The following is a 23,008-nucleotide window of genomic DNA, read 5'->3' as shown; positions in this document are numbered from 1 at the left end:
TCTTGAAAACTATTATACAGAGCAGCAGCCCCATAATCAACTTACTTTCTCACCCACATTTACACAAGTTTGAATGTTTCTGTTAGAACTTTTCAAATGTTTTGGAATACTTGCTCTGTAGTATTCTCTTTTGGATTAGAAGTAAATGTTACTACACTATTACAGTTTTTCCCAAATGCTTAAACACGTTTCTTGAAACTGTGCCTCATATTCTCAAAACCGTAAACACAAATCCATAACTTCTAACTCAATTCCCCAGACTTCCTGTATTCAGGTCAAAATGAAGCTCTACACTTAAAACTAACTGTTTTATTCCTTAATTTAATTTACTGTAGAGTACAGTACAATACAGCAAACGAAAACAAAAATAATAATTCTGCCCCAGTATCCTGTTTTTGGTCTGGAACAAGCCAAAGAACCTCTTCAACATCACAGGCTATCCTGGCCATGGCCTGGCAGCGGGGGTAAAATCCTCTCGCATGCGTGATGTCCTTGTGTCATTGTTCACAAACAAGATAGGCAAAATGCTTGGTCATGTTGTCAATATACCACTGCACTCTGTTAGTATTACCTGATGTAAACTTTGACAACAGTTTGTATGACAGTTAATGTATTGAAATGCAGAAGGCTTCTTATCAGTGTTGGGTGTAATTCAATTATTTACCCACTGAAAAAGTAAAGTAAGGTATTACTGCTCATTTTTAGGTTATTTAATTAGTTACTTATAAAGTACTTGCTTTACATACAGTAAATAATTTCCACAGTTCTAAAATCAATATTGAATTTGAAATCTAAATTTACTGTCTAAAGCTGCGTTTCTACTGCTGAAACTTTACCCAGGAACTAGGGACTTTGGGCTGGTACTCGGTGTGTTTCCACTGCAGGAACCAGGAACTAAATAAAGTTCCAGATAAAAAATGCCCCTCAGAAAGTCCCTGCTGCCGAGGTAGTACTTTTTCAAAGTTCCGGAACTTTTGGGGGTTGGGACTTGGGCGCTAAACATGCGAAACATTTTCTAAATATTACTGTTATTGTGACAATAATAGGGCTGCAACTAACGATTATTTTGATAATCGATTAATCTGTCGATTATTTTTACGATTAATCGATTAATCGGTTTATGTACTTATATTTTAGTTTTTTCCATTTTTCCCCCAAGTAAATTATTAATAAATGGCCTTTATCATTCAGCATAGATTTAAGAGATTTTAACCATTTTGCACTGTCATATCCTCATCAAAAATATACCTGGAGTTGTTTTATTGTGTTAGTAATCCTTTGTCGAACTCTTCTGCAATCAAAACACTGACCCATACTCTAGCAAATTTCACAAGATTTCAAATAATGTTTTCACCATGGCAGTCCTTAGACCTCCTAAAGTAGTTTAACATCCTGAACAAAGCTTATTAAGGAATCTTTCCGAACATATTTTCACGAAGAATAAGGATAAAACAGAATAAAATTGCAGTACATTGTATTTTATTATTTACTGGGAAAAAGCTTTATAGCTTTTGCTGTGAAATTGTAAACAATCCTTCGAAAAAAGTGCCAATGGCATGAAACCTGAATGGAACTCACAATTTAAAGTAAAATCCATCAGAAGGTTGTCCAGAAAAAAAAAATAGGACACACACAAAAAACCTGCTGTGTGAAAAAGAGCAGTGAATAATACTTAGAAAAAAAGTGCATTTCAAATATCTACATTTACCTCTCTCATTCAGTCATAATTAGGCTGCACGACTGAATTTTGAACTGTTAAACGACAAACTGATCACAGAACATGTTTGTAAAGCTTTAAATGTTAACTGTTAAAAAGCAATGTTATCAGCTTTTATGACTAAACATTTGCAAACAACATTGTACTGGAGAATCTGCACAAATGAAAGTCTTAGGGGCCGTTCACAAATCGCGCCTAAAAACGCGTGGAAAACGCTAGGCGCACCGCTTTCTCCTTCTTTCCAAAGCGCTCGCGCAGAAGCGCCCCTGAGGCGTCTGCCTTTGCTAAGCAACCATGACGTGCTCTCTCCTTGAAGACGCGGAAATTTCAGCAAAGGATAAATGGATTTGCAGCTCAAAAAATCGCTTGCAGTAGCTCTGCTACTAAATTTATTTCAAAATGGAAATCCATATACAACTATGATCAGCTGTTCCTTTCATCTTGACTGAGCTTTTAACGTTGTTACGGGAAAGGATGAAGCTGATTGGTTAGTTCTTGTCACATGACCCGCGGTGCGGTTGCTGCATTCTGAAAAGTTGAGATGTTTTTAACTCGATGCGGTGCGGTGTTGGAAATAACGAACTTGAGCGCGCAAAAGACGCGATATGTGAACGTCCCCTTAAACAGTGCAGTAGTGCAGGTTACTCTTCTTTTTTTAAAGGCTCAATGTAAAGTACTCCCACATCACGCTGAATGCTGCAGACATAGACATCATATGATGTCTATGGCTGCAGAGACGCTGTTCGGGAAGCACGTGACATAAAACAAGGCCAGCTATTGGCTATTCGCTACTTCTCCTGTTGTACTGGCTGAGTAAAACCTCCGGTGGCTCATTACTGCCACACTTTGGTCACCGCAGATTTGAAATATGCACGAAATGAGCCGCTTACGGCAAATAAAAGTTATTTAGCAACGAATCGATGACTAAATTAGTTGACAACTATTTTAATAATCGATTTTAATCGATTAAATCGATTCGTTGTTTCAGCTCTAGACAATAACAACAAAACATTGTGCTTTTGCAAAAATAAAAACAAACAGGGTGCACTTTGTGCCGTCTAGGTCTGGGTGTGCTTTTTCAAAAATGGTGTTATGGTTTTGAAACTTTAGTTCAAAAGCCTGGTTATAGTGTTTTAGCAATCCATAAAAATGGTTATGTGTCTACTTTACTTCTATGTCTCTGAATAGATTCAGTGGTTGGAGTTGGGTTAATACTCCTTGACAAGTTCTGTTGCTACTTTCTGATTAAGTTTCTGGCTACATTTAAAAATAAAACATATTGATCATTTAATAAATGTTGAAAATGAAATATTATGATGATGCAGTATAGCACAAAATACAGTAGTTTATTTTGATACATGGTATGACTGCTGTATTTTGTAATTTATTTCGATACAATTAAAATTAAGGTATTTGATATTTTATTTTAAAATACATTTTTATGTATCTTTGCCCAACCCTGAACGTAGTGATGGTTTAATTCATACTGGAAGCCGAAAGGGTGCCCTTGCGCAGAAACTACACTGACGACGCTCCAGGAAGGTATCCAGTTATCGCTGTAGCTGAATAAAACCTAGATAGAAAAGTTTTAACTGAGGAAACTTGAAGACAATAAACATATATTGCGACAATTTATGGTTCATCGGTGTTCTTCAAGCAATCTTGGGTATTTTTAGGATAAATTATATTTATAATGCAATGCTAATCAACGTTATCACTTTATCACTGTATACAATAATAAAAAAATGCTATGATTTCTGCCTCATTCTGTGATATGGAACCACGTCTGATCACAAAAAGTTATTTTAAACACTCAACGTATGTTATGAAATTGTCGGACAACAGGTTTGTAAATAGGCTCATACACATACAAACCTATGCTACTGTAGTACATTTATTTAAGCCTCAGACTGATTTTTTTTTTTTCGCACTCTACAGCCCTGATCAGACCCATTCCAGATTGTAGAAGGAGCTCCTCCTATAGCAATGTGCTCCTCCTCAATTTCAAGTCTGCCTTCTGCCATGTCGCTCCGCACTACTAGGCTTTATAGTTATTATCGCGGGAAGACTAATTCTTATCATGGGGAGAATATTAAACGGTATTTTGCTAATTATAAGATATTTCCATCCCTATAATTAATATATAGTTACGTGTTTTTTTAAATATATTAAAATATAAAATTTTATCACTGAATTTGAATAAAAATACTAGAGTGGAAGACTTGAAATATATTGCTCGAAGTCATATGGACTGCTTTTAAGATGCTGTAATTCCTTGTGTTTTTATATTATATTGCAAACAAAAACAAAAAAGTTTAAATACATTTCCAGCTTGATGAACTGTTTAAGAACACAGCATACTGTAGTGGTGCTGTACTGTACTACTGCATATTCTCTGCCGCTGTATCAAAGGGCAGGCAGGATAAAGACACAGACATCAGCTACTCAATCTCAAAACAAAGGTGCAGTGACATTTCAGTGATAGGCTCTGTGTTTGAACAGCTTTGTGGCACGTTTGTGCCTGCTTGGTTTGTGTTACACACAACAGAGGCAGGATGTGTACACATACGGTAAGTGTGCCCTGTCATTGTGTGGTGGCCCTTTTGCACCTGACCGGTCTGTTACCTTCCCCCTTCCCACCCAGGTGCAAGTGTAACGGCCATGCCAGCGAGTGTGTGAAGAATGAGCACAGCAAGCTGGTGTGTAACTGCAAACACAACACAGAGGGACCAGATTGCAACGTGTGCAAGCCCTTCTACAATGACCGTCCCTGGAGGAGAGCCACCGCTGACAATGCCAACGAGTGTCTGCGTAAGTTAAGGTTTTCAGTGTTTAGTCGGCTTTTCCTCGAAAAAATAGTGCTTTTCCTCATGTCAAGGAAAAATGAAAATTGTGATTTATTTATTTACCATCATATCATTCTAGACCTGTATAAAAATTACCCTTTTATATTATTGCCAAGCTCAATAAGTTTTGGGGCAATCATCATAACCTTTTATTAAAAACAGATTTGTGCTCTATATTCTAAATATTTTGTTTCTATACACACTACCAATAAACACTTAAAAAATATATATATATATATATATAAATATATATATATATGTATGTATATGTATATGTGTATGTATTTTTTTTTACTGAATTTAATTAAATGGCTAAATTACTGAACATTTGCTGAATTTAAATGTTTTTTTTTAATTATTATTACATTTTTAAAACAGCAGCAATAAACAGTTTTGTTGATGTTATTCACTGCTATTTTTTTCTACCAGAGATCTCAAATCTCATTCATGCTGTAATAAATAAGAATGCAAATGAGATTCTGTTCCTCTCACTAGGTTAGTGTATATATTCAGAAAACTCAGGCTAGTGCACAAGTCATATGAAACTCTGATAATACATTTTAATGATGATTTAAGCTAGCATATAAATCACCATTTATTTTCCATGTGGAAAGCAAATGCTCGAAAATCATGCTCAAGATAATGCCTTCTGTTGTATTTCATGGAAAAAAATAGTTATACGGGTTTAACAAAACATGTTTGTTAAAACCTCGGTTATGAGTACATTGAGAACTCCAGTCTTTCCCCACAGACTGACCTCCTCTGTACGGAGTCATTTTTGGTTTCTTAAACCAAAGTTATATTGTATATGGATGGGGTGTTTGGGGTCCTCCCTCCCCTTCTTTGGACACATGCATGCAGGCACTTCCTGGAAATGCATGACTAATGTGCACATCTGATGTACAGCAGCCTGAGAGACCCAGTGTTCTCACGCTCCACACAGCTCCTGCTCCTCCATCATCTTATTTCCACTGTCTCTCTTTCCAATTCTCTCTCATGAACATGTCCACTAATTGCTCAAGCAGAAATCTTTCTCGAAATCCTGATGAATGCCAAACCACATCTGTGTAATTGAGTTCCTTTACCACCCCAGATTTTTCAAGCATTTATTTCATGTACAAGTGTGATTGTGTGCGTAATATTCACATTAATGCCACCCCTGGGAGTTTTTACATAGGAGTTCTGACTTGAGGTTGTCTCTCTGTTTCAGCTTGTAACTGTAATGGAAAGAGTGGCGAATGTTACTTCGATCCTGAGCTGTATCGTGCCACTGGTCATGGAGGTCACTGCCGCAATTGTGCTGACAATACGGATGGGCCGAACTGCGAGCGATGCCTGGATAACTACTACAGAGACCCTTCTGGCCAGCGCTGTCTTTCCTGCGGCTGCAACCCTGTTGGTGCGTAACAAGACATACTGCACCAGCCCAAGGTGGAAGATGCATTTAAAGAGTGCTTGTTTAGCTTTGTTTTATCTTTTGTTTTGTTATGCTGGTTTGTTTAGTTTGAGTTTTGTTTTGCTTAGTTTTTCTTTTGTTTTGTTTTGTATTTGTTTGTTTTGTTTTTTTTTCGTTTTCTTTTGTCTTGTATTTGTTTAATTTTTTATTGTATTTTTTGACTTGAGGAGAAAAATCAAGAAACAAAATAGTGTGACAAACAATAATTTAATGTCTGAAGGAGCCAATAGGGATTATTTTTCATTTTATCATTTTGTTTTAGTGTAAATTTAAACAGGCCCCCAGAACTTGTGCTTGTAACCATTTATTTTACTGGTTCTTCGTCTACAGGTTCTGTTAGTACCCAGTGTGACAACACTGGCAGATGTAGCTGTAAGCCGGGAGTGATGGGAGATAAGTGTGACAGATGCCAGCCTGGGTACCACACACTGACTGCGGCAGGCTGCGGGTAAAGTGCTTTAACTCATCCATGCTTGTGTGGCTTAAACCACCAACCTGCAAAACGTTCTTACACTTTTTTTTACTTTTAAAGGACTCCAGAAGCTGTCCTTCTGTTCGAGAAGGTTATATTCGATTTGCAGACCCATTAATCAGTTGATTCCTTCTCCTTAACCTTCTTGCTCCCTCTTTTCCCTCTCCAGATCCTGCTCTTGTAATCCATCCGGAAGCACGCAGGAGTGTGATGTCCAGACTGGACGCTGCCAGTGCAAGGAAAATGTAGATGGATTCAAATGTGACAGGTCAGACTTGTTACTTTAGAAAAACATTCATGCACATGTTCGCACACACAGTGGCAACTGCTTTGTTTTGTTTTTTTAACACTCCTGCTGTTAGTGTTGTCCATACTTGACTTGTTCACAAGGACAAAAGTTATAAATACTAGAATTGTTTAAATATTTTCTCAAATTAGAAGCGAATCATCAACAGAATTAACTTGAACATCAATGTTCCAAAAGCCCCATAAAGATTGCCCACCTTTCAGCTCCTGCTCTGTTATGAGGATGTCTGTCAAAGCTTTTATTAACTGATGTTTATAAGGGGCATCTGACGTCTACACTGTTTTTCTTATGGAAAGTCCCTATGTGGGTGACACACAGAGGCTCTGAGGCCATGTGTGTGTCTGAGAAACAGAATTAGGACTCTCAGTGTCAGATGGAAGAGAAAATAGCTCAGGGATGGTAAAGGTTTCCCAGCAGAGAGCCCTCAGCCAGACCATGTAGGGCCTCCAGACTTGCAGTCACCAAAGTTTAACTAGCCTAGTGTTCTGCTTGTTGACTGTGATGGCCCTTCTCTACATGTTTCATTATGTGTCTGTAATTTAGCATGATTAATAAAAAAATAAAAAAAACTTTTTGAAAGGAGTCTCTTACAATCACCAAGGCTGCATTTATTTGCATTTTATTTTTCATTTATAAACGTTTTTGTTTTATTGTATTATAAAATGAAATTGATTCCTGGCAAAGCTGAATTTTCAACAGCCATTACTCCAATCTTCAGTGTTACGTGATCCTTAAAAAAATCATTCTAATATGATAAGGTGGTGCAAAAGATGTTATCAATGTTCTACATCTTAATATTTTAGTAGAAATCATGATATATTTTTTCATTATTATTTGATGAATGGACAGTTCAAAAGAACAGCATTTATTTGAAATAGATATTTGGTTGGATATTTTTTCATTGACTGGCAGCCTTCATTTAGGCATACATCCCAAATATTTGGCATTTCCAGTTAGATTTTTCCATAATCCCAGCTCTCCTGCTTGCTTTTGCCTTGCACTTTGCACAAAAAAAAAAACCCTCTAACCTTTCATTCACATGTCGGCTGTGACATTCCTCTGTCACCAAGTTTGGCCACACATGAACTGGATAATCCCTGCAGTATATACTCATGGGACACAGACAAAGGGGAAGATGTGAAAAGACAGATTCAGGAAGGAAGAAAGGAGTGGGTGTCTGAGGCGACAGCTCTTGATTTGTGTGTGACCTGTTTTTAGAGGCCTCACGATGATCTCACTGATGTTAACTGATGCCCTGCTTACTTCACACAGCCTACATGTTATGACCTGTGGGGCCCACATACATATCAAAAAACTGTATTTCTCAATAATTTAATAAATACCATATCACAACATTCAACCACAGATCTTTGTATGATGGTTTTGAAGCATGTAAAGAGAGAAATTAATAAAACTGTAGTAATAATTGTATTTATGTGGACAATAATTTGAATATCAATTAGCATGAAAATAATTCAAATGTCCCTGAACTTTACAAATGAACCAATCAGCCTGTCTCGTTATGCGTCTTTCTCTCAGGTGTAAACTGGGCTACTTTAACCTGGACCCCCAGAATCCCCAGGGATGTACTCCATGCTTCTGCTTCCAGCATTCCACCGTGTGTGAAAGTGCCGATGGCTACCACATACACACAATCACCTCTACCTTTGACAGGGGTGAGTATCCAACCAACAGTGTGTCAACACCCCGTTTATACTAATTGCTGATGCTATACTAGCACTAATGTAAAATCAGCCACAGTTTCGAAGGATTGTGACATGGAGTATTAATAATATATCTTCTGTATATCTTTGAAAAGATGAAGAGGGCTGGAAGGGACAGCAGAGAGACGGCTCTAGCGTTCCCGTGCAGTGGTCACCCACCTCTCAAGAAATCTCACTTATCTCAGAAGATTACTTCCCCATCTACTTTGTGGCACCAGGTATAATAGGAGACATTGTTTCCTCTGTTTGTCAAAGGGGCAGAGGGTTTAATGAATAAGACTGCTCTAATCATCTGGGATGTTTTCTTGTAGAGAAATTTCTTGGTAATCAGCTGCTGAGCTATGGTCAGAACCTGACGCTGAACTTCAGGATTCAGCGACATGATGCTCGACTGTCAGCAGAGGACATTGTGCTGGAAGGGGCCGGGCATCGTGTTGCTGTGCCACTTATTGCTCAGGGCAATTCCTACCCAGGAGAAGAGACACAAACCTTTGTGTTTAGGTGAGGTCTTCGAGCTCCCTTTTGTTAAAAGTAGGGCTGGTAATTGCTTATATCAAATGAATCTGAACTAAGATTTACATTATACAAATTCATAAAGATACACCAAACAGTGATGTATTGTGAAATATTATTATAATTTAAAATAGCTTTCACATTTTGATATATTTTAAATTCTGAAAAAAAGGCCTACTCAGAAGCCTTTACTCCAGTGTCACATGATCCTTCAGAATTTTTTTTTAATATTCTGATCTGGCGCCCAAGAAACATCTTTAATTGTTATGAAAGTTTACAAATTTTATACATTTTTTCCTGGGTTCTTCAATGAATATTAAGTTCATGTTGTAAATTACAAACATTTAATTATTTATAAAAATTAAATGCATCATAAAAATCATCATTAAATGGCATATTTATCTCATTCACCTTTTTGCAGCTCAGTAGATTTATGCATATGCATAGCTTATTTGATGTACTTGAAATGTTCATCAAATGTCTTCTCTTGTCCTTTAGACTCCATGACACAACTGACTATCCTTGGAGACCCACCATGAAACACGCCGACTTCCAGAAACTTCTGTACAATCTGACTTCGGTTATGATTCGGGGAACCTACAGCGCAAAAAGTACGTCTACTAATTCACTGAAGGAGGAGCTTTTGCATTTAGACACTTTATAAAGACAAAATAGGGAGTGGTTTAAAATTGGTTTTAATTACCATGAACTTGAGTTCTTTGCTGTGAGGCTCTTGAGGTCATTTTAACTGATACTTAATAATGTTTCTCCTGTAGGTGCTGGTTATTTAGATAATGTGTCTCTCGTGACTGCCCGCCGTGGCCCTGGAACTCCTGCTCGTTGGGTTGAGAAGTGTACGTGTCCTCAGGGTTACTTGGGGCAGCATTGTGAGCAGTGTGAGCTGGGATATAGGAGGAGCCAACCTGAGCTGGGCCGCTTTAGCAGTTGCGAGCCCTGCAACTGCAACGGACACAGTGACACTTGCGACCCTGTGACTGGTTTGTCATCACAACTGACATATTTGTATTGCATTGCCATAGTGTTGATATATCATTTACTTATTTGCTCTCAGGAGACTGGATATTGATTTCACTATTTATTATCTGGATGTTGGCATTATGGAAGGTCATTTGCTCTTGATGCATGCATCATAAAAGCCACTGAAATAATAAAAGATGTAATTTAATTAGACAGTACTTTGACTTTTTGACCCAGAAATGTCTAAGAAGTTTGAAAATTACACTGCCAGTCAAAAGGTTTTGATCAGTAAGATTTTTTATGTCTTTAAAGAATTCTCATCTACTCACCAAGCCTGCATTTATTTGATCAAAAATACAGCAAAAGTGGTAAAAGATGAAATATCTATATTTTTAAAAGAACTGCTTTCTATTTGTATATATGTTAAAATGTAATTTATTCCTGTGGTTCCAAAGCTGAATATTTAGCATCATTACTCCAGTTACATGATTTTTCAGAAATGATTTTAATATTCTGATTTGCTGCTCAAAAATCATTTATTATGTTGAAAACAGCAGAGTAGGATTTCTGTGGTTTCTTTGATGAATAAAAAGTTCAGTAGAACAGTGTTTATCTAAAATATAAATCTTTTTTTCAACATTATAAATGTCTTTATCATCGCTTTTGAACAATTTAAAGCTTCCTTGCTAAAAAAAAAAGTATTCATCTCTATAACCCCCCCCCCCTCCAAAAAAAATAAAATAAAATAAAATAATATATTTAAATATATACTGACTCTAAGCTTTTGAAATGTATAGTGCATAATGTCACACAAGCTTTTTATTAAGGATAAATCCTGATCTTCAGATCTGTCTATTCATCAAAAAATCTTGAGAAAAAAATACTCAACTGTTTCAAATATTGATAATAATAATACAAATGTTTATTGAACAGCAAATAAGCATATTAGAATGTTTTCTGAATGATCATATGTCACTGGAGAAATGATGCTGAAGATCACAGGAATAAATTACATTTTAAAATCTATTCAAATAGAAAGCAGCTATTTTAAATAGTAAAAATATTTCAATAATTACAGTATTACTGCTTTTGCTGTTCTTTGGATCAAATGAGCAGAAGAGAACTACTCAAAAAACAAAAAAAATCATACTGTTCAAAAACTTTTACTGGTAGTGTACATTTTAAGACTTTAAAAGTTGTCAAGATATATAATTTGGGATTTTATTTCTGTAAATATGCCATGCTACACAAACTACACTTTCTATGTACTATACTGCAGTAATAATTAGAGTAGTACTGCTACTTTTGCCTTTGTGTTTATAGAATGTTGCCATCTTGTGGTGATGTGTGGTATTACATGGTAAATTTGTTTGGTACCTGCAGGAATGTGTAACTGCCTGCACAACACCGCCGGCATGAGCTGCGAGAGGTGTAAAGACGGCTTCTACGGTGACTCAACAGTCGGCTCATCTTCAGACTGTAAACTCTGTCCCTGCCCCGCAGGTGCCACGTGTGCCGTGGTGCCCAGGACCAAAGAGGTGGTCTGTACAAACTGCCCAACTGGAACCACAGGTACAGGCTCTGAGCATCCAAACTGTTTGGAGATTCCATATAATAAATAATATAGCACATGATCATGCCCAGAGCCATAGAAAGAGAGAGTTGGATCAACGGAAGTCCAAAACGCTCGATCGTCACGAGATTCACATAAACCTCAAATAGTTCCAGGAAGTTCACTGCGGGCAATTGAAATACATTGAGTTAGAGAGACAGAACTGTAATTATTGGTAATTAGTAGACAATAAAATAATTTACTTACATAATTTATAAAATAATGTATACATGGTATACATATGGAGTTTTATCAGTGTTGTTTTTAAAATAATAAATCCACAAATATTTAAGGATTAATGTGGTTACTTATACTTGCCTGCCTTGTTAACATATTTTAGGCTAAAGTTACTATGGTAAAAGTTTGTCTTTGCTATATAAAAGACATAGTGGTCTTCTATCAAGGTGATTTCAGAATCACTCTATATATAAATACAATTAAATGTGTGTGTGTGTGTGTGTGTGTGTGTTTGTGTTTTCTTATAACCTGCATGTAAGTCAAGTTCAAACACATCTTAATGTTCATTGTCGTTTTACTAATCTCATGGTAAATGTTAAGTTTGTTGTCTTAGAAAATTAATTCCAAATAAATGAAGATATTTTAAGTGAAAACTAATCTTGTTTAATGTTTTTGGTTCTTGTGCACCCCTCAATTATTAATAGCCTATATAAAAATATATTTGTAGTATATTCCAAATTTAAAACAACTTAAAACATTTTAACACATTTAATCATCTATTTTATGTATGTTGACTTTTGATATGCACTTATTTACAGCAGTCTGTTTATACATTTATAATAAACTATAATGCATGTCTTCACTATAGTTTGCTGTGCTGCATGGGAGTGCTCCAGTCACTCACAGAAAGGAGTGGGAATGTATGGTTTCCCTACTGATCTGGAGAGAAGTTAAAAAAAATGCATCAAGTTTTGTTCAATTCACATTTATTCGTATATCACTTTTTAATATAAACACGGTTTCAAAGCAACTTCACAGAAAATGAATGTTTCTACATAACAAATAAGAGTTCTGTTAACTGGTGTAACTGTGCCAAAGTAATGTTCATATGGCAGAAATTTTCTAAAATTAGGCTGTACACATCATGCAGTTAAGTAAGGTCCTGTATTGAGAAACAATGAAATATATACAGAAACAATGAACAAATGAAAGCAATGGTTACATAGTGTGATCATGTTGATTACAGTGCATGGAGAGTTGTGTATGTTTATTCAGAGTCCGCTTCATCTGAAGTCCTCTCAAGGGTTGGCGTCATCTGAAGACTTCGTGAAAGGCTGGATATAGTCAGCAAGAGCGAGCTAAAGATTACACCAACACAATTTATTTTGTATTTATTTATTTCAAAAGGGACAATACACATTAATTAACGTGAGAAAACAAGTCTTACTATGTAAATGTGCCAGATTTAACCATTCAGGCTAATTTTCATCTGCAGTCCCTGGCAGGTTGATGGTAAGAACCATAAACCACAAGTACACAAAGCAAAAACAAACACATTACAAAAACCAGAATACAATAAATTAAACACTACTTCAAATTCTGAAGACATATTTGATTATCCAATAGCCACCCTTTTAGCGATTCAGAAAAAGGAGCAAGAGATGTAATATTTCTTAATTCTATGGGTATAGTATTCCAATTATGTACTACTCTATAAGAAAATACTGATTGCCCAAAAGCACTTCTTCTATGTGCTATTATACAGTCCCCTCTAGCAGTGGCTCAAGTTAAAGAATAACATTTTTCCTGATAAATTTACTTCATTGATTTATTTCAAATACATTCTTAATTGAAGTTCTTGTAGAATCTATAAAATGATCATTAAACACTTGTGTGATTGTCATACTAGGGATCTGGCACTTTTTCACAAAGACACAGAGAACAGGGAGAGACTTGCCAAAACTAGTGAAGAGACTCATTGTGAGGGTGAGTCTTCAGGTGGATCTTGTTCTGAAAGCAAGATAGCGAGGGAGAAAAACACAGGAGAAATGTTTAAGTGATGCTCCATCAAATTGCAGTCCCTGTGGCATCACTGCACAGTCTGCTCCTTCAACACAAGTAACTAAGAGATTTAAGTATATAATACAGTAATAATGTACAGGTTTACTGTGATTATTTCTATGATGTGGTATATTTTTTTTTTCTTTTTGTAAATTTAACCCAGCATGAAATGAAAACTACTCGCCTTTTTCAAACTTTTCATGCTCACTTACAGTAGTCCCATCTGCATTCTTTACAATACATCCAAGTCTATTAAATAACTCCCCACTAGCAAAATCATTTTTAAAAGCAATTACACAACGATTGATGAAACTGCATGAAGAGAATGAATAACGTCCCGCAAATCTACTAATTAAATGAGGAATAATCAAATAATCTGTTTTAATCCACAGGGTAATTTGTTTAGCTGTGCTGATAATATAACATTTTATTCTATACATATCTTACCTTTTCAAAGTTAATCAGAGGGGTCTCTTCTGCTGCATCTGTCTCCAGGTAAGAGATGTGAACTATGTGATGATGGCTTCTTCGGGGACCCTCTTGGTGAAAATGGTCGAGTCAGGACGTGCCGTGCCTGCAGCTGCAATAACAACATCGACCCCAATGCTGTGGGCAACTGCAACCGAGAAACGGGCGAATGCCTCAAGTGCATCTACAACACCGCTGGCGTCTTTTGCGACCGTTGCAAAGAGGGCTTCTACGGTGATGCCCGTGCCGCAAATGTATCGGACAAATGCAAATGTAAGTGAAATACGCAAAATACTACCATTCAAAACTAAATTAATCATTTTATTTAGCATGGATGCATTAAGTTCTTCAAAAGTGGCAGTAAAAACATTTAATATTACAAACAATTTTGAAATTAATGTTCTTGATTTCTTTAAACTAATCAGAATCCTGTTTCTTGAGCACCAAATCAGCAGCTTAGAATGATTTCTGAAGGATCATGTGAAGACTGACGTAATGGCTGTTCAGCTTTTCTATATCATGAATAAATTGAATTTCAAAATAGAAAAAAAAAACTTTGTAAAATGTACAAAAATAATAATAATAATAATAAAAAAAAAATAGGAGTAATATTTTTTGCAGTATTTCAGTTTTCACTCTATTTTACTATAAAACCAAAAATAAGACGTTTAAGGTCAGAAGAATTTTAGTTTTTGAAAAAAGTCTCTTAGGATCACTAAAACTTCATATATTTGATCAAAACTACATTTAAAAAAAAATATTCTGAAACATTATTGTAATTTCAAATGTTTAAAAGTTAGTTTTTATTAGATTTTTTTCAAACCTCTTCATTTTCCACCTCTGCAGCATGCTCGTGCTCTCCGTACGGTACAGTGGACAGGAAGACGACCTGCTCTCAGGTGACGGGTCAGTGTCAGTGTCTTCCCCATGTCATTAACAGAGACTGCAGTGCATGTGAGCCTGGTTTCTACAACCTCCAGAGCGGCAAGGGCTGTGAACGGTATTTGACTCATCCTAGTGATATAGTTTTGACAAAAGAAAGCTCGACAGATCTGCATGTTTTTAAAACAAATCTTTACATGTGTTTCCCCAGATGCAACTGCAACTCTATTGGCTCCACAAACGGCCAGTGTGATATCGTTAGCGGCAAATGCGAGTGTCAGCCTGGGGTCACAGGTCAACACTGTGAGCGCTGTGAGGTCAACTTCTTTGGATTCAGTTCGTCGGGTTGCAAGCGTACGTTGCCTTATCAGCAGTTCTACTAAATGCAGAATTGCTTTAAAATTTATCTATAATTTTAGATTTGCTCCATTTATTATTTGTTTGCTTTCGCAGCCTGTGACTGTGACCCAGAAGGCTCTGAGTCTGCTCAGTGCAAGGAAGACGGGCGCTGTCAGTGTCTCCCAGGTTTTGTGGGAGCTCGCTGTGACATGTGTGAGGAGAACTACTTCTACAACCGCTCCACACCAGGCTGCCAGCAGTGTCCCAACTGTTACAGCCTGGTCAGAGACAAGGCAAGAGATTGTCTTATTAACACAGCACTTTTTGTTTCATAACAGAATATAGTACATCTAATACCTCTCTTTTGTTTTGTACAGGTGAACCAGCAGAGACAGAGGCTTCATGACTTACAGAATTTGATTGATAATCTGGACAACACTGAGAATACAGTGAGTGACAAGGCCTTTGAGGACAGACTGAAGGAGGCAGAGAAAACTATAATGGACTTACTGGAAGAGGCTCAGGCTAGCAAAGGTACGGTCTTTCAATGTAGTCATTTTCCAATTATTTTTAATAGTTGCAATGTAAAATATATTTTTCAGATAGTACGACTGAGTATAATTCTGCTAAATAAAAAAATATAAATCAGATTTTAACACATTTAATCGTACGTTATGTTGATTCACTATATGAAATAAGAAAAAAAGTGTTATATTTTTGTTATATATTCTATCATCTTTCACTATTATAATACAGAAGTGGATAAAGGCCTTTTGGACCGTCTTAACAACATCAACAAGACTCTGAACAACCAGTGGAACCGGTTGCAGAACATCAAGAACACTGTGGACAACACGGGAACGCAGGCTGATCAAGCACGGAACCGAGTGCGTGACGCAGAGGACCTGATCAGCACCGCTAGAGAGGAGCTGGACAAAGCCAAGGAGGCCATCAGTAAAGTGGTGAGATTTCTACTACTCCCACACATTATACCTTCAGCTAATGGTAGTTGAGTCCATTAAAATTTCAGACTTTTTGTCTGTTCCCATAGGACATTAAAATACCCACAACCTCTGGAGATCCAAACAATATGACACTTCTGGCAGAGGAAGCCCGCAAACTGTCCGAAAAGTGAGTTTCAGTACACCATGCTGTGTTAATATAGATTTTAATACCACTTAATACAGTTTTATTTCACATTTTTCTTCGGCTCTTTACACAGACATAAAGCAGATGCAGATCAGATTGAGAAGATCGCGAAGGACGCCAATGACACATCCACTAAAGCCTTTAATATGCTAAAGAAGGCGCTCGACGGCGAGAACAAAACAAGCAGCGACATTGATGAACTCAACAGGAAGTATGTCTTGTGACTTTCTTCTCTTGTCAGTGTTCTGTCATCTGATTTGAAGAAAGAATTTAAAATGCAGCTGGTCTAAAATGCCGTTCAAATGTGCTCAGATATGTTGAAGCAAAGGATCTGGCCAAGAACCTGGAGAAGCAGGCTGCTAAAGTACAAGCTGAGGCAGAAGAGGCAGGAAACAAAGCTCTGAAGATCTACGCTAACCTGACCAGCTTGCCCTCAGTCGACACCAAAACATTAGAGGTGCTGATTTCATCATGTATTATAATTCTTACTGAATCGACCCGGATGCATCTATAATCCAATCTCTCGAATTTCCTTCAGGATGAGGCCAATAAGATAAAGAAGGAGGCATCAGACCTGGACAAACTGATAGACAAGACTGAGAAGGAATACAACGACCTGAGAGAGGACCTGAGGGGCAAAGAGACAGAAGTCCGCAAACTACTCGAAAAAGGAAAGACCGAGCAACAGGTACATATGCTTTTCGACTTTTAATGTACTTGTTTTAGTTTTTTAGTGTCTTCGTTTTTTGGAATTAGTTGTGCTCAAAAAAACTTTTAAGGAACAATGAGAATATTTAGTTGCAGCTCTTGCACATGGTTAATATGTTAGAGTCAAGCACATGCCATGAGACCCAGGAGCCATTTAAATGATACTGATGAGAGACAAGAGATAGCACTGGCCATAGTCCATACTCTCATCCTAATCTGATTGAGTTAAATGGCATGCTCTTAATGAAAGAGCTGGACCATGAACTCAGACATTGTTCTTCTGAAACCTGCTCACGGTGCGAGTTACTTTTTGAGATGTTTGATAAAGCTTGACATTTTATGAATAGCATTATTTTTAGACTAGATGTGAAATATATTGCTTATTTGTTCCCCCACAATATTGCTTTTCATTCCTATAAGTAATTATTTTCGGGATAAACCCAGTAAATTTCTTGTAAGTACAGAATTTCACCTTCTGAATGTTAGCCAGACAAGTCATTGAAGACAGCAGCGTAAAAACTTAACCTTTCTGTGATTTTTTTTTTTTTTTTTTTTCGCCTGGGTTTTCTTCAGACGGCTGATCAGTTGTTGGCACGCGCAGACGCAGCAAAGGCTTTGGCCGAAGAAGCGGCAAAAAAAGGCAAATCTACTTTCCAAGAGGCCCAGGACATACTGAACAACCTCAGAGGTCAGGGGTCTTGGGTCATTGTGCAAAATATATTTTATATAAGAGAGAATAAAGATCTAAGTATCAAAAGAAAGAAAGAATATTTAAACAATATTATTTTAAAAACTGTTTTTAGACTTTGACAAGAGAGTGAATGACAACAAAACTGCTGCTGAGGATGCCATGAGGCGAATCCCAGAAATCAATGCGACAATTAATGAAGCCAATGAGAAGACCCGACGGGCCGAGGCGGCTTTAGGCAACGCAGCTGCTGATGCTAAACAAGCCAAGGAGAAGGCAGAGGAAGCTGAGAAAATCGCTAATGATGTGCAGAAGGTACATGTTGGGTTTCAGATAAAGAGCATCAAAACCATTTAAAAAAAGTTGTGGGAAGTCCGTTTCCTCATCAAACAGTGCCTCACTTGATTCGATTTGCTTGTTTTAATCAGGGTTCGGCAAAGACAAAAGTAGATGCAGAAAAAGCTTTTGAAGACACCATGAAACTGGATGGAGAGGTGAACAACATGATGGAGCAGCTCACAGCTGCTGAGAAAGAGCTGGAGAAGAAGAAAGCTGAGGCAGACGCTGACATGATGATGGCGGCCATGGTGGGATATGGCCTTCACTTGATGTCTGCAACTTGTTGTATAGCCATATTTTGACTTTGCATTGACTTTGCTCTCGTTCACAGGCATCTGATAATGCTAAAGAAGCTGAGGGCAGTGCCAGAAAAGCCAAAAATGCTGTCAGGACAGTGCTGAACACAATCAATGATTTATTAAACCAGCTCGGTAAGACTCTAGCTACTAATCAATAAACCATGTTTTTGTGACTGAAACAATAAGAATAAAAAAGAAAAAAAGTTTGAAATCATGCTCACTGTGTGTATTTCCTGTGTCATGCAACATCCCATCTTCTGAACTATAATTAAAACTAGTCAAAATAGTTTACAGTTGTTAAAACAAAGCTCAAATTAAAAATATATATTTTCTTTGTTATATAGTGCAAGAAGAATGCAGAATTCTGTGAAATGTAATGACTTCTTAACACACATTTTAATGTAACAGGCAACATCGATAAGGTGGATCTGAGCAAGCTGAATCAGATCGATAGTGCTCTAAAAGACGCCAAGGACAAGATGGCAGGAAGTGAGCTGGACAGGAAGCTGAAGGAGCTGAACGACCTCGCCAAGAGCCAGGAGGACATGATCGGCGACTACGAGCGGCAGATCCGAGAGATTCGACAGGACATCGCTAACCTCAACGACATCAAGAACACTCTGCCAGAAGGCTGCTTCAACACTCCGTCTCTGGAGCGGCCTTAACTTCCGTGTTCTACAACATCCCTCTCCATCCCCTCGTCCGTGCCACGGACCTCCACCCAACCACAACCAAAACAATTCGAAATCTTTCACTCGCATTTGATTTCCTTTTATTAGGTTATTGTTTGTTCGTATTTCTACACGTTTCTTCGAAGACAAACGCAGCTTTGAATTTTTGATATGCAGAAATGCAACGTGAAGAGAACTCCAAGTAATAGCCGTGTTTTTGTGTGTGTGTTTGTGCATATTTGTCTGTGTGTGTGAGCGGTCTCGAGTTGAACCCGCATGACTGCACCACTCCAGCTCTTCCTCTCAAACCTCTGATCTTTACAATCGCGTCAGAATTCCCACCTTATCAGAAGCCAAGACGTTTGTTTGAGGAAGTTTGCTACTTAAGCTAGTGTATATCATCATCGGTAACGCTATTCGCTCAACGCTAACAGTGAAGGAATCTTAAATTGTTCGTAATGCGCATCTTGAGGCGAACACATCAATACAGTATTTCAGTTCATGTGAATATAAATAGCTCAGTAGTTGAGAAGTTGAGAAAATCCTCGCATGGCTCAGCTGACTTTATACAGTTCACGGTTGCCAGACATTTCAGTTTTGTGTTTTTGATTTTTCAGACGCTGCTGCTTATTACTGGTGTCCTGCAGAACACACAAACATGAGCAAAACTCAACACTATGCAACTTTGTACATTGGCGTAGCAAGACTTTTATCTGATACACTGGTGCTAATAATTATTTCAAATGTTATATTTTTGTGTGAATGTTTTTTTTTTTTTTTTTTTTTTATAATGTAGAGTTGAGTAACTGTTATTTGTGTAAATATGCTTAAATGATTCAGGAACGGCTGGAGACCCAACCAGTCACCTCATTGGTTCATTTGCGAGAAAAAGAAAGCAAAAATCAGCAAAAACTTCTGCATAATATATATATATATATATATATATATATATATAATATATAATATGTTCTGTGGTATAATACGCTTGCCTGTATACATGGCTGAGTGTTGCATCATAGCTCTATCATTTCTTTTATTTGTGGTTCATTTTTTAGCGGATGGTGATGCGTAATGTCTTGAACCTTTAACTTGCACACCCCCACACACATCCACATATTTCTCTAATATTTCATATTTATCGGAATGACTTGCTTTACTTGAGATGGTAAGCTTAATCACACATTGCTAGTTAACCATCGATTTTAGTGCCTAAACGTTTGGATGTAATCCTCTAAATGTGGACGTCACATCTTGAGTTAAAGAGATCTTTGATGGTTTAGAGCATTTCGCTGTTTGTTTCTTACTGTTACTGCGTCCGTAGTTCCTTCAGTGTTACTCGGACAGGTTTGCTGAATCGAGCCGTTCCTCGACTGACACACTGAGAGATTCAATTGTGTAAAGTGCCACTATAAAGCTTTAGATTAGATGTAGACCTCCCCTCTCTCTCTACCACTGTGGACATAAGTGCAACACATACACGTTTATGTATAAAACAGTATTTTTAATTTATAAAAGTATCAAGTATTTGTGATCTGTTGTTCTGCACAGTCTTTATGTGCTCCTTTGGTTTAAGAGAGTGTAATGGTTTTTAAAGACTCCCTTCCTTCTGTTTTATCAAGGCATTCAAGAACACACACCCGAAGGACCTGACACACCTCTGATTGTTGTTACCCATTTGCCTGTAAAATTCAGTTGTTACATTTGAATAATAAACAGTGGTTATTACAGGACTTGCCCATGTGTAATTCAGCTTCATTTTCTATTGTTTTATATTACTGTGTGTGACTGAGTGCCCCAGAACAGCAGGTTTCAAAAGTTTTAAAAGTTAAGAATCACAAATATTAGGACAATTCAAGGACTTTTCTCATTTATGCATTTGGCGGTCGCTTACATTGCATTCTGAGTACACATTTAATCAATTCTTGCTTTTCCTGGGGCATGATAATGAATAAAGAAGGGATATATAGATTTGGTTATTTCCTCCTATTAAAACCTAGGGCTTTTAAGGAATAATATAATAAGGAATAATATAAAGGAATAAAGTAATTCAGACTTTAGACCAGTTTTTTGAAAGCATAACTGAACCGTAATATCAAGCAATCAGTAAAGAAATGTATAAATAAGTGTAAAATTCAAACTTTTGCGGTCAGTACTTTTTTTTCTCTTTAATTCATAGTAACAGTAAATTAATTTAAAATGTTGGGGGAAAAATATTTTCCAAATATGTGCTGCTCTTTTAAAATTTCAGTTCGTCAAAAATCCTAAAAAGAATGTTTCATGCTTTCAATTAAATATCCCAACTGTTCTCACCACTGATAAAAACATAAGAAATATTGTTAACACTTTATTTTAAGGATAAATCCTTACATAATACTAGCATATTAGCATTTATTTGCCACACATTATTGCCATATTCTGCATGACCATGTTCTAGATTCCTTAACCCGACCAATAGAGTATACACATTTGGCTTTAATGACTCAAAAATACATTTTGTGAAATCATTTTTTTCTCAAATTGTACATGGACCTTCTCTAGCACCCTCTTGTGGTCTTCTGTGGGTCCCTGGACCCTTCTGAAGATCATCTACAGTACATTACTTGAACATTAAATGCATAATAGCTCCAATTAGGGCTATAGTCAAAACAATTTCAGATTATGAATCTATAGTTTACAGCATATTTAAACCATATTGTTATCATAATAGCAGTGCAGTAAACCGTATTGTTTAGGGCTGTCCGTGTCTTTGTTGCTGTGCAGGAAATGACACAGACTCGTTACCAAATCAAGTTGGTCAGTGTTACAGACAGATTCACTCATCTGACAATATCATTTCTAAATACATTTGGTAAGACTTCGCCATGACTCAGCGGCCGTCATCATATGCGGTTGCATATCATATCCGTTTAAATTTGATTAAATGTGTTTTTCACCTCCACAAGCCTGAAAGTACTAAATGTGAACTAGACACATAATGAAAAGGATTGTGCCAGTTTTGGCCTTAACGGTTTCCAAAAGTCATTTACATCTTTAACATAAGGGGCTCTCTTTAATGTGCTGGCAGTCATGACTCAAAAAATAGAAATAAAGAGGGGTTTTCTTCAAATCTGAGGATGACTAGACTATCATGTGAACTATCATCTGCAGAGTCAAATCCTTGAATCAGTCGAATCAAATGAGTTTATTAACTTTTATGAACACTACGCTTCATTTAAATCTTTATAACAAAATAACTGACTTATTGCAAAACATATCTTTTTAATATTTATTTTGGATAATATTTGGCCTTATGTGTCTGTACTGTGTATGTTGGTGTGTAAATGTTAAAGTGACCTTGAGCTATGGAAAGGCACTATATAAATAAAACTTCTTCTTCAAAAGCACAAAATGGTAAAAAAAACAAAACAAAAAAACAATCAGGACACTTATGGCACATTCATTTTTCTGATTAGATTTAAAAAAAAATTAGAACAAATGATTTTGTTCTTAATTTGAAATCTTATATTATAGTTTTATTTCAAATTATTTTTTTGTGTGAAATTTATATTTTGTGAAGTGTTTAGAATTTTTCTTTAAATAATATTTAAAAAAATCATTTTATTTTATTTTAAATATATGCCACAATATAACAACATAATGCAATAATATTTATACATTTTTAGTATACTTAATTTAATTATTTACTTAATTTCATTTTAAATAGATCCAAAGTAACATCAAGGACATTTCCAATATAATAAATAATTTAAGTAAATGCTGTTCTTTAGAACTTTTAAGTTCACTGAAGAATCCTGAAAAAAATTACTTTGGTTTCCAAGCAC

The 23,008-nt window shown here is 36.6% G+C and overlaps 1 protein-coding gene across 1 annotated transcript in view; it reads left to right on the top strand.

Moving 5' to 3' along the window:
* LOC132096340 (laminin subunit gamma-1) overlaps positions 1-20,917 on the top strand; it is a 57,739-nt gene extending 36,822 nt beyond the window's left edge. Inside the window, exons 4-28 of the mRNA XM_059501628.1 lie at positions 4,362-4,528; positions 5,774-5,962; positions 6,350-6,467; positions 6,661-6,759; positions 8,338-8,474; positions 8,618-8,740; positions 8,834-9,023; positions 9,534-9,646; positions 9,812-10,033; positions 11,397-11,585; positions 14,140-14,385; positions 14,959-15,112; positions 15,206-15,348; positions 15,448-15,626; positions 15,711-15,867; positions 16,090-16,295; positions 16,385-16,464; positions 16,556-16,693; positions 16,795-16,939; positions 17,021-17,170; positions 17,764-17,878; positions 17,994-18,193; positions 18,307-18,465; positions 18,549-18,648; positions 18,925-20,917. Of these exons, the coding sequence (XP_059357611.1) occupies positions 4,362-4,528; positions 5,774-5,962; positions 6,350-6,467; positions 6,661-6,759; positions 8,338-8,474; positions 8,618-8,740; positions 8,834-9,023; positions 9,534-9,646; positions 9,812-10,033; positions 11,397-11,585; positions 14,140-14,385; positions 14,959-15,112; positions 15,206-15,348; positions 15,448-15,626; positions 15,711-15,867; positions 16,090-16,295; positions 16,385-16,464; positions 16,556-16,693; positions 16,795-16,939; positions 17,021-17,170; positions 17,764-17,878; positions 17,994-18,193; positions 18,307-18,465; positions 18,549-18,648; positions 18,925-19,181 (3,976 nt within the window). The 3' untranslated portion in view covers positions 19,182-20,917. The remainder of the gene's footprint in view (positions 1-4,361; positions 4,529-5,773; positions 5,963-6,349; positions 6,468-6,660; positions 6,760-8,337; positions 8,475-8,617; positions 8,741-8,833; positions 9,024-9,533; positions 9,647-9,811; positions 10,034-11,396; positions 11,586-14,139; positions 14,386-14,958; positions 15,113-15,205; positions 15,349-15,447; positions 15,627-15,710; positions 15,868-16,089; positions 16,296-16,384; positions 16,465-16,555; positions 16,694-16,794; positions 16,940-17,020; positions 17,171-17,763; positions 17,879-17,993; positions 18,194-18,306; positions 18,466-18,548; positions 18,649-18,924) is intronic.
* The last annotated feature ends 2,091 nt before the right edge of the window (positions 20,918-23,008 follow it).

The sequence above is a fragment of the Carassius carassius genome, chromosome 20 (assembly GCF_963082965.1).
Source record: "Carassius carassius chromosome 20, fCarCar2.1, whole genome shotgun sequence".
NCBI lineage: Eukaryota > Metazoa > Chordata > Actinopteri > Cypriniformes > Cyprinidae > Carassius > Carassius carassius.
The sequence above is the reverse complement of the archived record's forward strand: the minus strand, read 5'-3'. Positions and strand labels throughout refer to the sequence as shown.